Source organism: Aythya ferina (genome assembly GCF_964211825.1).
Source record: "Aythya ferina genome assembly, chromosome: 9".
NCBI classification, from domain to species: domain Eukaryota; kingdom Metazoa; phylum Chordata; class Aves; order Anseriformes; family Anatidae; genus Aythya; species Aythya ferina.
The window spans coordinates 7,005,387-7,017,753 of NC_140305.1; the positions used below are offsets into that span (position 1 = coordinate 7,005,387).

Below are 12,367 nucleotides of genomic sequence, written 5' to 3' on the forward strand. Positions count from 1 at the left end.
TATATAGAAAACTATAAAATTTCAAAGACAGAACTCTGAAATGCTACCCATTGATATAAAATACAGAGTAGACTTGCTGAACCCTACAATTACTGGCCTAGAAGCATTTTGGGTATGTTTTAGAAAAGCCAAACGGATGAATACAAATACTGCATCACTCCTCAAATCTGTGTATTATGGAGCATACCTTTTTTGCATAAAAAAAACTCAAAATTTTAGCCAGTTCCATATCATTAATAAAATGTACAGGTCACTATGAATGTGTATGACTAGGAAGTAAACAAAATAAGATCAAAACATTTTTCAAAGAAAAAAACTACAAATAGAAGGAGCCAACAAATGTTAGGTAATCCTATGTCATGGAATTGTCTTTTTTATATATATATATAAAAAACATGACTTTAATTGGTTTCACCTCCCTTGAAGTGAAAACTGGTGGCATTCTGATAACTATTCTGGAAGGTATTCTTAATTTCAAGTTTTAATTTCTGCAGAAACAGGTACATTTTGTGCCACATTTTGGTCATCCTCTGTCCTAGATAACTGTTCTCTTCCAGAAATCAGGACTGGGATCACAAAAGGCAATGTTACTCATGGGATTTGCGTCCACAGTGAAGTTCTACTTAGGCTAAAAAAGAGTTTATGCATAGTAAATACTAATTTACTATTTACTATAGAGAATCCACATGTGGATTCTCTATCGCAGTCTTCAAGGGTGTGGTGTGAGGTATAAGGTACAATTACCCTCCCTCACCTTAAAATATTTGAATGACCGTCCCTGATTTAAGGAAAGAAGCCCTATTTTTGCAGTACCTTCTGAGTGTCTCTTTACCTTGCAAATGTAAATGAATTAGGCCCAAATTGTTTAAGAAGGGAGAATACCCATATTTTATGAAAGTAAAGCAACTCGACATGTTCACAGAAAATGTTAGTGGTAAATCTGTGAATCAGGACTGCTTCCCTGCGTCCCACTGCCTTCCCTGACTATTGATATGTGATGAAACAATAGTGTTCATGGGAAAACAATCTGTGAATAGCATGAGCTTATGACATCAGCTACTTTTTTGGTACATTTTTGGCTCATAAATTTCAGCTGAAATCTTATATACATATATATTGTGTGTTTGTTTGTTTTTTAATGTTTATGCCATTCATTCTTTTAGGGTAATCGGCAGTTTAGTAAGGTTGGGAAGTCAGCCAGTTTGCATTCAACATAAATGCACGCTTAATAAATGCATACTTACATGCCTACTAAGCCTCATTTGCTTTAGTAATTGACAGTTGTCTTGAAAAAAGATTCCTTTCTTTTTACTGCCCTTAATTAAACAAAAGGTGTGGTAAAGTGTAGAAAATTTTAATTCCACAGTAAATCATAGCAATAGCTTCTCATTTAATAAGGCTTAGCTGTGAAATTAGAGGTGTAATAGTTATCTCCATAACTAAGGACATAAATAAACATTTATAATAATAATTACACAAAAAATCACAGCCTAAATCTCTGTTCAAAGTTAATCTCAATTCACGAGACAAGAGGAGGGAAGTCCAGGACTAATTCTGAGTTCCGTGTACAGAATTGAGCCCCTGCATCTCTCTCTGGTGATCAGTTTAGATTAGGAGATTGTAACACATGGAGATTTAGTACCCGTGTTGAACTTGGCGTTATTAATACCTGTTCTAGTTTAATGAATTCAAGCTTGATTGCTGTCAGTAGCAATCCTGGCTTTTCAGTTTCCTGTCTTGGCAAGCATTGCATCATTTCGTGAGTGTCAATGATTGTGCGTTTACTCATAGATAAATAAAGGAAACGTGTGCTCCTGTTTAGATTTTTTTCCTTACAGTCAGCTTGTGCTTTAACGGGACTAAGAGGTGGGGACAGGTTTTTTTGTGTTTGTTTTTATCTGATTCGTTTCACTACTTTTAAACATATTACCCTAATTCTGCAAAGATTTTTAGGAATTCTACCACTGGGCGTTACAATAGCTTAACTATAAAGCATCTTGCAAAATTAGCTGTTTGTCACTAGTTCTCTTGGCTTTCCTACTTCCAGACCTTATGACTTTCCAATTAGTTTCTCACACTTGCTCTTGAGCAATTTTCCCTGCAGCATCAATAGAGCTTAGTTATATGAAAAATTACAGTTCTAACAGCTGCAGTTAAATTATCTAATGGATTGGGTGTGGCTGTTCACTTTATGTCCTTTTAATTACGTATTATCTCTGCACTTTATTTCCTTCCTGTAAATACACTACTTCCAGTTTATAGGAACTAAATCCCTACAAAGGTAAGCCAGGTCCTATCAAGCATCTTCCCACACCAGCTTTGATACTTCAAATTTGAGTGTAATTGACTTAACACCCAAGGAGGTACCTGGCAAAGATGCAGAACAGGAGAGAGTTGCTTATTTTATTTAATTAGCCAAGTCAGGAGTCTGCAGTGTCTGGAGTTTCTACAGATAAATGCAATCTGTCAAGATCTGACAGGACGCTGTGTCACTGGACGTCTCAGAGGTGCCTTGCTAGTGGCAGTGAAGCAGTTTTGGCAAGCAACGCTGAAACAGTTTGTGGCAAAACCCATGGTTAGTTTCTGGAAGTAAGTCTCATTGCATCAGCTCTGTGTTACATAATTCTCTATCATAGAGAAAAAAATAGAGGTTACCAAATGTAAATTTGAGGAAGGATTTTTTCTATTCCTATGGTCATTTCGGTTCCTCTACTGGAAGTTCCTGAATGGGCCTTCATGACACCCTATAATGTTTGCACAAAGCTTATCCCAAAACAAAACAAAAAAAGATGATCGGGTAGAAGAAAAGTATGTTCTTTCAGCACAGCATGGGACAACAAGAGGTTAGACTCCTGTCTTTTAAACTTTCAGTACCAAGCCATGTTTGACAGATGGTTTTTCCCCGCGTATGAAATGTTGAGTAAGAACAAAGAAAATACTTGTTTCTCAAATTCAGAAGATGATTTCAGATGGCAAACACCTTCAAATTGCCTCACACAGAGCTATGTTTCCTGTGGTACAATAGTGGGAGGGAAAAAAATCCATGGAAATTACAGAAATATTTTGGGGAAGGGTGTCAAGTCAGCTTGCGAGGAGACAAATGATGTTCTTGTACCATCCTCTTCTTTCAAGTACTGACCAATAAAGGTTACAATTCTTCATTCTCATTGCCTTTTGTTCTGACAGATCAGGGATGCTCCAGACAGCAGCAGTGCTTCTCAAGATGCTTAGCCTCTAATTCTGCCAGTTTGTCACCTCACAGAGCCATCTGAAACACTGGCCTTTGTGTTTGAGCCCAGACGTTGGTTTCTCCTCCCTAGCAGTTTGTCTTTGCTCTTCTGCTGTGCCTTTACTGGGGAGGCCTTTTCAGAGCTATATTAGTTTTTTGCCCCCAAAGGCAACTATCTTTTTTTAATCACACATCACAGCGAGTCTAAGATAAAAATTTTCCTTGCATCAAGAATTTTTGAAGTCTGGCACAACTTTTATTACATAACGCAGAATTAGGTCATTGGCCTTTTTTTAATACTGTCTCCTTACGTTTTGAAATAGAAAACTATTTCTTCATCAGAAACTGTTTTCAGCGTAGCAGTTGCAAAGCCCTCTGTGTGAGAGATGATTCATCCAGGCCGGTAAGCAGAAATAGCAGCAAATTGCAGACCTTGCTCAGCGGGCAGGGGCAGCGCCGGCTGCCCTGGCACAGCATCGCCCTGCTCCAGCTCGAGGCCGGCTACGTGTTCCTCTGAGTTCATCTTCACTACACCAGTAATGCTGTGACTGGGGGTCTCATTAAATTTGGAGCCATAGTAATCACCGCAGTATGTTGGGCTTTCAAAATAATTCTGGTTTTATTTATGCTCAGTGTCATAGCTTTGAGCTGGGGGGGGCAGCTTTTTTTTTTTTTTTTAATTATTTAGTTTTGTTTTTGAAGTGAAGGGCTTTTATGATCCAGTGAAAACCTCTTCCCACATACACATCTGTTCTAATAAAGATGCGGGGAAATGCTGCTGGCTGGCGGTTACGAAAGCAGTGTTTAGGGCGGCATCAGCCCAAAGCAGGGTGGCTGATAACAACACAACGTCGGCTGACTTCTGCACCTCTTCTCATCAGGGCCCTACGTGGAGGCCCAGTGGTGTGCTGGCATGTCTTGAAATTGCTGTGACGCTGTAGCTCAGCAGTTCTCTGGTTTGATTTTTGAACTGCAGTACAGAGGCAGTGACAGCGCTTCAGATTTAGGATGACGTACATTTTCTCACAGATATGCAACAAAACTCTAAACGTGAGTTTGTAAGATTGTTGTCTCAAATTTCTACATCAGTGTAGATGCAGGATATTGAGATCAGTGAGTCTCATGCCTCTGGTAGAGGACTTGACTCTCCCTTCACTTGTTCTGCACAAATTAGAAGTCGGTAGATACCAAAGACACACTGAGCTGGTGCAGACTCAGCCTAGGCAAAGACTGCCCTTGTTTGGGTCCAGAAGCAAATAGCCACGTTGATTGCATTCGCAGCCTTGCTTCTGGTCCTGGGCTGGCTAAAGCAGCTCTGCTCCTAGGGGCACAGCCATGTGCTCTGACCAGAGGGCTCTGGTCTACAAAAAAGGCTCAGTCGCTAACACTGACCAACAGCTCCAGCATCTGCTGAGATTCATATCTTAATTATCCACCATTTCATGGAAGTTTAAGTCGTTCTCTGAACAGCATGCGATGTGGTGGCCATAAAAGCATACCGTCAGGTGGCTGCTGTCTGTCTCAGCAAGTGCTGTCAGGTCATACTGGGAGGGGAGCACAGCTTGATCCAGGGCATGGGACGCACCAACATCATGCGAGCTGCCACATACTAACGTAGACAGAACAAAAAGTTAGCTGTGACATGATACCAGCTTGGGTTTGGGACTTTTAGGCAGGACAAACCAACATTTCAGATAAAGCTGGATTTCAGAACTGGCCTAAAACTGAAGATGAGCTATGTAATGGTATCTCCACAGTGCAGCTCCAGTCCAGCAAAGAAGTGCTATTTCTTGCAACTGCCACACAAATGCAAATTTATTGGGCTTGGTACACAAATATTGATTTATAGAAAAATAAATGAATGATAAAATTCTTTCTAGGTTTTCTACTCACTTTTTCTGTAAATATTGTGTAAGTAGCCACAATGATACTTCATCACTGACTGTGTGATATCCTCTTACCCGGATCAGTGACCCAGGATGTCTGCTTTCCTCAGCACCCATCCACGTTGCCTTCCATGAGGACAGGCAGGGACACGCTGCTGTTACCCACCTAATTGTAACTGGCTCTGACAGGGCTGTAATCCAGAGAACAACAGAAGAATTCAGAGGAGCTCTGAACCTGTTACGTTCTTGACAGCCTCTGGACATCCACTAACACCCAACACATCCTCTGCCACAGCAAGAATGAAAAATGAAGTTAGAGCCTAGATGCCTGCATTGCTCTCTGTTCTCAAGGCAGATGAGGGGACCAGGCTGCTACCTCTGCCATCCCCAGTTTCAGTGCAGCTCTTTCTGAACATGACTGTAACAGCTGGCTCCAGGCTCCAGCAGTACTGCAATTACTCCTCACTCCTCACAGTTAGAAGTTATTGCAGGCATTGTAGAAGTAACTAACATTTAGCAGCCAATCACAGAAATATTTACAAGAGGAGGGTTTTTTCTTTGTGATTTTTAATTTCAGACAAATCAGAATAGAGGACAGGACTTCAAAGACTTATGTTCTAAGTCTGTATTTGCAGAACAGTATCATTGATCTCTAAAGAGTCTTAAATACTATCAAGTCTGCTTCTCACTGAAAGGAGAAATAGCCTTACAGTGTTCCAGAAGTCTCACAAGAGTTGAGGTCTCTGATTTTTAAGAAGTAGCTTAAGGTAGATAGTCCCATGACAAGATGTGATTTTGAGGTTGCTGCAGTTTGGGAGCTTTTTGCATGAGGTTTTGGTAACCTGACTGCGCTGCACACATGCACAAGAGAAGATAGTTGCCTATTAAAAAAAAAAAAATAAAGTACTGTCTGGTCTGATGGCATACTGTGAGTTTGTACTTGAATGCGTCTACCTAAAGAAGGAATTAGCCAAAAGCACGAAGAACCTGATCCTAGAAAGAAAAACCACCACTAACCTCAAAACTAAATTCCATACAATGTAGCACAGGTAAAATACTTGGGCAGGTGAGTCAGAGCGAGCCAGGCACACCAGCTGCCCTTTCACTAAGGGCAGGGGGAATTAAGATGAAAGACTTTAGAGGCCCCATGAGCTCCTCTCTATTACCTTCTTAAGCTTCAGCTTCCGATGTTCCTTCAAATTATAGGAACAAACAAGTAGGTTTGAAGGCTTAGTGCAACTGTAGGCCTATAATACTACTTTAATCAATTTCTTTTTGAAAAGGAGGGAGAGTAAAGCAGAGAAAAGAAACTGTGCAAGGTGTTTGACAACAAAGAGTGCAGGGAACTGGGAGCTTTTTGAGGGTCAATTAGCCAGAAAACGTGCTAAAGACTACATGCTCTATTGGATTACTGGCCAAAGAATTACCCCAAAGCAATCAAAGTGGCCCCGTTGCCTGAATACAGAAAGGCAATTACAGATTTTTGAGGACGTGCTACAGAAGCTTTAATTAAAGGCATTACTTCTACATCACTGAACACTGGAAATTCAATTCTTACTCGCAGCCACGAGAAGTAGCTTTTGTCTTTCACTTGTGTGTAGGATATCAGCATAAAACATGACTGGCTTTGGCATCTCTCCTTTAGGAATGCATATTGTGTTTCACCCCACCCCTTCTTGCAACCAGCAATTATAATGTTGACATATTAATAGGTGGATTTCCACTGCTAAACCTTCTGGTTTCCTCTGCCATTGTGTAAGGCTCTGTCAGCAAGGACAATCCCATCCCTGGCTGGGTTCCAAGGTGAAGTTTGTGAAGGACTATTTGTGTGCAGAGCAGAAAGGATTGTATCCAAAGAGCGAGGAGCTTGTTGTCCTTAATGCGGTTGGGATAGTAAATTGCAATTTTTAAGTGAATTTTGACTCAGCATGCTTGGTAGCACAAGCAAGCAGCTCCACAAGAGCAGACTGGATGCTCTGCAGCAGCACACACACCGATGACCGTGCTTTCAGGTGTGCTTCAGCAGCTGGCCAGAGCCTGTCTCGGCCTTCCTCTGCCTTTCACAGCCGTCTGGTTCCTAACAGCCCTACCCAGACAGGACAGCAGACGGCACTGCCAGCGTTCAGCTCCTGCTCAGAGCTGCAGGTCGCTGCGCTGACCCCTCACAGGAGGCACCCTCTGGGTTCCTGGTGCCATCAAGGCTTTAGCAGGGCTTAAGAGCGCAAGGCCTCAGCTTACTGTGTGGCACGCTCAAGCAGCACAATGCTGCAGTTTGTGCTGGCTCCCCACACGTGGGAGCAGTGTGAGCCCCTGCCTTTCCTACAGCCTCTCACTCAGGTTTGTGCCTTGCTCCAGGAGTTGGCACAACGGCCCAGGCCACAACACAAACTCAAGCTTTGCTAGGAGCCTGAAACACCACTGCTATTTCATTGGTATTACAAAGAAGAAACAAAACACAGAAAGCAATAAAAATCATCCTTACCTCTGTTCTATGGTCATTTTGATGCCTCCTGTGGGTCGCTGTCCTGTGGCAAGGACTGGCCAGGCCCTGCTGCAGCTGCTGGCCTGCCCTGCCCTATCTCAGCTCTCCTTTTCTAGGCCTGGGTGGTCCTTCACCCCAATCACACCCCTCCCTGCAAAACACCTGTTTCCTTTTCTCCCCTCTTTCTGCTCACATTTGTTAATGTTTCTTCTGTGTTTTATCTTTATGTGCTTCCCTTTCAACATCAGTATTTTTAACCTGAACTTTACATCTGCTCCAAGTTGTGGCCTGGCAGCAACACGCGGGCCGCCCCCCAGCCCCAGCTGCGAGCTCACCTCCCTCATCCAGCACCTGGGGGACAATCCCTGGGCTGAGGGAGCTTCAGGTCCCCCATCTGTTGGACGCAGGCTGGAGGCAGGGATCTCCTCCCAGGCATGCCGTGGTGCAGCCCCTTGTCCCAGTAATAGTTTCATTATTAACCAGAGTTCATAAACTATCTGTAAACCTACTCCTCAGCTCAGGTTTCTCTGGTGCAAGAGCCAAGTGTTGGGCAGACAGATGGGGTCCTGAAGCTTTTAACAGGTTCCTTCATTTTCGCTGGCTCGTTGTCTGAGCTCTGCGAGAAGCCCGTGGCTCTGCCTAGCCCGCTGGGTGCTGGAGGTGAAGCGTAGTGAGGAAAAACACATCTAATTGTTACAGAGATGCAGGGACAGTGGCTGGCTTTGCAATGGATTGATTCAGTGCAGTATTATTTTTGACTCCATTCAAGTATCTAAAGCTTCCAAATGGAGAAGTCTCATGATATGTTTGGGACGAGATGTGCGAGAAGATAAAGCAACTTTCCCAAGGCTACACACAAGCTCAAAAGAACAGACAAATTAGACTCAGTATTTTAATTAACCGTATTGTCAAAGGTTTTTTTCATTTTTTTCCCATAGTTTTGCAGGGGGTACCATGCCAACATTATTAACATATGCTTAGTTCTTGCTGCTGTGCCAGTATAAGCTTACACACAAGTTTCTAAAAGAATGTCACTGTATGCTGCTCACATCCGTGGTACAATACCAGCTTTATGCTCAAATAGAAAAGCCTTTACCACTAACTACAAGGGTACTTTATTTTTAGACTGTGTTTTCACCCGCAATCTGCAGAGTGATCTGTATGTGCGGCGTTTGTTTCTTTTCTAAATTTGTTTCGTCAAGTTTTATTTTAACACTCATTCTGAACACTGCAGCTTGGCAGTAGAAAGTGTCTGTTTGGCTAAAGTCACGTGTCAGTAGGATTCAGGCCTTAAATAATCCCACTTTTGTATGTCCAGTGGAAGCAGTTGGTTTGTGCTCACAGCTAAGGTTGCAACGGGACGCTTTAAAATGTACAGGTTCAGAATATTCTTCAAAACAGCCTTTGCTTCATGTTCCTGTGATCATTTACTGCTGCCATTGCACTTCACGAGGCAGCCAAAACCCAAGTACCCACGCAAGGTTAATTCACGCTTGCAGCCTGTTGGACATCGAAGAGACCCAGCTGCTGCTCGCCTTCCTGGAGCTGCAAGTTACAACTGCAAACCTTACAGGAGACACAGCTTACATGAGCTGCTCCCACCGGGGAGCTGGCAGTGATCGCATCTCTGGGCCTGGCCACCAGTGAGCAGAGCGCCATCAAAACGATCCTGAGGTTTGAGGTTAATTTGGCCCTTTATGGCCTTTCTACATAGCTCCTGGTAAACACATGGAAACGTCCTGGGCTGGTGCTGCTCCCTGGCAATGCCTTCTCTCTGTGCAGGCCACTGCCATGAAGCCACAGCGGAGGCAGCTTGCTACCAGGGCAGCAGCAAGCCGGGGCTGCAGCAGCCTCGTGTTGTCTGCTAGCTGGCGGCCCCACGCCATGCCTGGCTTCCGTGACATCCAGCCCTCTTCTCATTTTCAGGGTTAAAATAATTGAAGGAAGTAACAAAATAATATATATATATATATAAAATATATACACGAGCTTTGTGTTTCAGCTTAGGCCACAGAGCCCGTTTTTTCTAGTGTAATGCGATTTCTTCTGGAGCATCGCAGTACCCGAACCGTGCTGGAGCTGAACCACAAAAAGAGAAGGGAGATTTATTTTTTTTCCTCTGTGTAGAGTTTCCCACCTCAGAACACACATTCTGCAGTTTTCCTCTAGGGAAAGGCATTTAAAAATCTTACTAAATCTGAGCAAATGGCAGCTGGCACTTGCCTACAGCTGTTGTGCTGAATTCTGGCAGTGCCAGTAGCTGCACACTTGGGCGGTCCCATCAGGAGGTGTTGGTGTGGGTACCACACACCTGGTTAGCAGAGAACTTAGAAGAAAACATTTGTCAAAGCTGGAAGGGGGGCAGAGCTCTCTGGGTGCACGGCAGTGGAGCCTCTCCTTGTCCTCACAGAAGTGCCAGCTTTTGCTGTTGCTGCTCCTAGGTGGACACACTTGCTGTGAAAGGTGGCTTGATTAGAAGCTTGCTGGTTTGGTTTGGCTCGCTCTTCCAAAGGGCTATCAGATAAAACAGGGACAAAAAATGCAAACGGAGCTGCTGTTAGGAGAGTAGGTCATTGTTCCCCAGTTTTACAGTGTCTGTGAAGCTGCTTAAAAGCCCTTCTCCAGATGAGGAATGTAGTTTGTTTCTAATTATGTGACGTGTAATCAAGCGTGACTTGCCTACTTACCCCTTAGATGACAGCAAACTTTATTTCCTTAAACAGAGTAAGGTGGGAAACATTCAGGTATTAAACAGTGCCTAAAGCCTGCAAAAGTTCTTCATTTCAGTGTCCCTCTGGCTTGACTTATGGGCACTGCTTCCTTCTGCAGGAGTAACTGAGTCAAAACAACTGGAGTGCGAAAAATGCCCATGCTTCGGGCTTCACATTTTATTTTTAACTCAAACGGTTTCCTTGTTCGCTATCAATCATGACAACTGTTAATGCAAGAAAGCGAGAGCCCATTCTTAGCATCTCAGCACAGAGAACTGTTTAATACTGAGCGCTTTGTTCTCCATGGTAAATGCCTATTGACTTCCTTGGCCCAGAGAAATATTGATTTTTCTCTCGCTTTCTTTACAGGCTCTGCTTTCTTCCCTGGTCGCTGTGCTGAGATCTTTGCCAAAGGTCAGAGCGTTGGGAAACTTGGAGTCCTACACCCTGATGTTATCACCAAATTTGAGCTCACCATGCCGTGCTCTGCCCTAGAGATCAATATTGAGCCTTTCCTGTGAAGACCGGACTTCTGTCCTCCTACAGATGTCCACTTTCACATGCAGCACCCTCTGCTCCTCTGTCTTTCTCTGCAGGGAACATCCGCTTATGCTTTTAAGTTTCAATAAAGTAAAAAAAAAAAAAAAAACAAGTCTGGCTCCATGGGTAAATATGTTCCTTACAGCACAATTAGGCAGGCTTCTGCAGCATAAGGATGTGGCATCAAGGATGAGACTGTGCCACCGATGTTTTTGAGGGAGGGAAATAAAGTATCAAGTTGGGTAAAAGCCCAGTGTTTTACAAGAGAAATGTAATGGCAGAGCACATGATTAGTTTTCAAAATCAGAAATGTTCCACAGACACAGCTTCATACTGTAACTGATTATGGCTGCATAACAGGAATCTCATTCTTTTCTTATTGCATGAAATAAGATAATTGATTAGAGCAAATGTTGAGTGAATGTGAGCAGAACTAAGGAGTTGAGCTTTTATTCTGTACGGTTGTCATGTGCTCATCAATGGTTGGGGGAGGAAAATAAACTTGTTCATGAAAACCAGAGATATTTTGTAAGCAAGATGTGTGCAATATCTGCTTCCCTACTCCAGACATAACTGTTGCTCCTTTATCATTCTAAATTCAGAAAGGGGAGTGGGTGGAATTAAATTTTTCCATGGTTGATGTAAGCCTGGTGGTTTTTGAAGCTCCAAACCAAATTGGAGCAATGCATTTCAGAGCATATGCCAGTGCTTTTTTGCACGAGGAGCTGAGAAATACCAAAGCTTTTGTTGGGCAGAGGGACGTTTGTACAAGCCAGCGTGGTCCCTGCTGCTCCTGCATAGCCCTCCCAGTGGATTCCTTACCCCCAGGTGCACAGCAGGGGCCAAGCAGCTTTGGGCAGTTGCATTTTCTTGCAGCCTTGCCCATGACGTTACACGGACACCTCTCACTGATCAGGATTTTCGTCTAGGTGGATCTCTGGCACTGCGCTGTGCCTCAGCTCCCCGGGGAGCTGGGGAGCTCCATCCCGACACGGCAGCGCTCGGTGCGGCCGCGTTGCCGCAAGGCAGCCGCCTGGGTGGGCAGCTCAGTGCCTGCAGCAGGCTCCTTCCCAGCTCCTCATGAAGCTGGCTATGGCTCCTTTGCAATCCTAGAGCCATCGCTAATGCTGCGGGCTAACACTAGCAAGCTCTTTGCATGAGGCCAGCTTAGTGTGGCTCGTCTCCACTGCGGAGCCGGACAGCAGGGCCGGGTTAGACCTCTGGGTGCTGGAGGATGGGAGAAGAGGTGAGGTGCAACGGGGAGGACAAGGCGAGAGGACAGCTCTGGGAGCTGCCGGCACAGCCCTGCCTCTGGAACCCTGCGGGCTTCTCCATGGGAGCTCCGCCACTCGTCTCAGCAGGTGGGGGGCAGCCGGCAAGGCTGCGGGGTGTGAGCGCCAACACATCGGGAGAAATGCCCGACAGCGACCCAGCTGGGAGCGCTGCGGCTCCCCTCCGATGGCAGCGTGGTTTTGTACCGATCCCTGCGTGACAGACGTGAAATGCGAGCACGGGCGTT

General features: G+C 44.4%; 1 protein-coding gene and 1 long non-coding RNA gene across 2 annotated transcripts in view; one reads left to right on the top strand and one right to left on the bottom strand.

Annotated features, from left to right (window-relative positions):
* The window catches only part of FARSB (phenylalanyl-tRNA synthetase subunit beta), a 36,375-nt gene extending 25,009 nt beyond the window's left edge, over positions 1–11,366 (top strand). Inside the window, exon 17 of the mRNA XM_084528839.1 lies at positions 10,678–11,366. Coding sequence (XP_084384965.1) covers positions 10,678–10,829 — 152 coding nt within the window. The 3' untranslated portion in view covers positions 10,830–11,366. The remainder of the gene's footprint in view (positions 1–10,677) is intronic.
* On the bottom strand, positions 389–10,671 carry LOC311441150. Its single transcript, XR_014695828.1, has 2 exons — positions 7,598–10,671; positions 389–5,996 (listed from the first exon to the last, which is right to left on the bottom strand). It is a non-coding gene; the product is annotated as an uncharacterized lncRNA (long non-coding RNA).
* Positions 11,367–12,367: the final 1,001 nt, after the last annotated feature.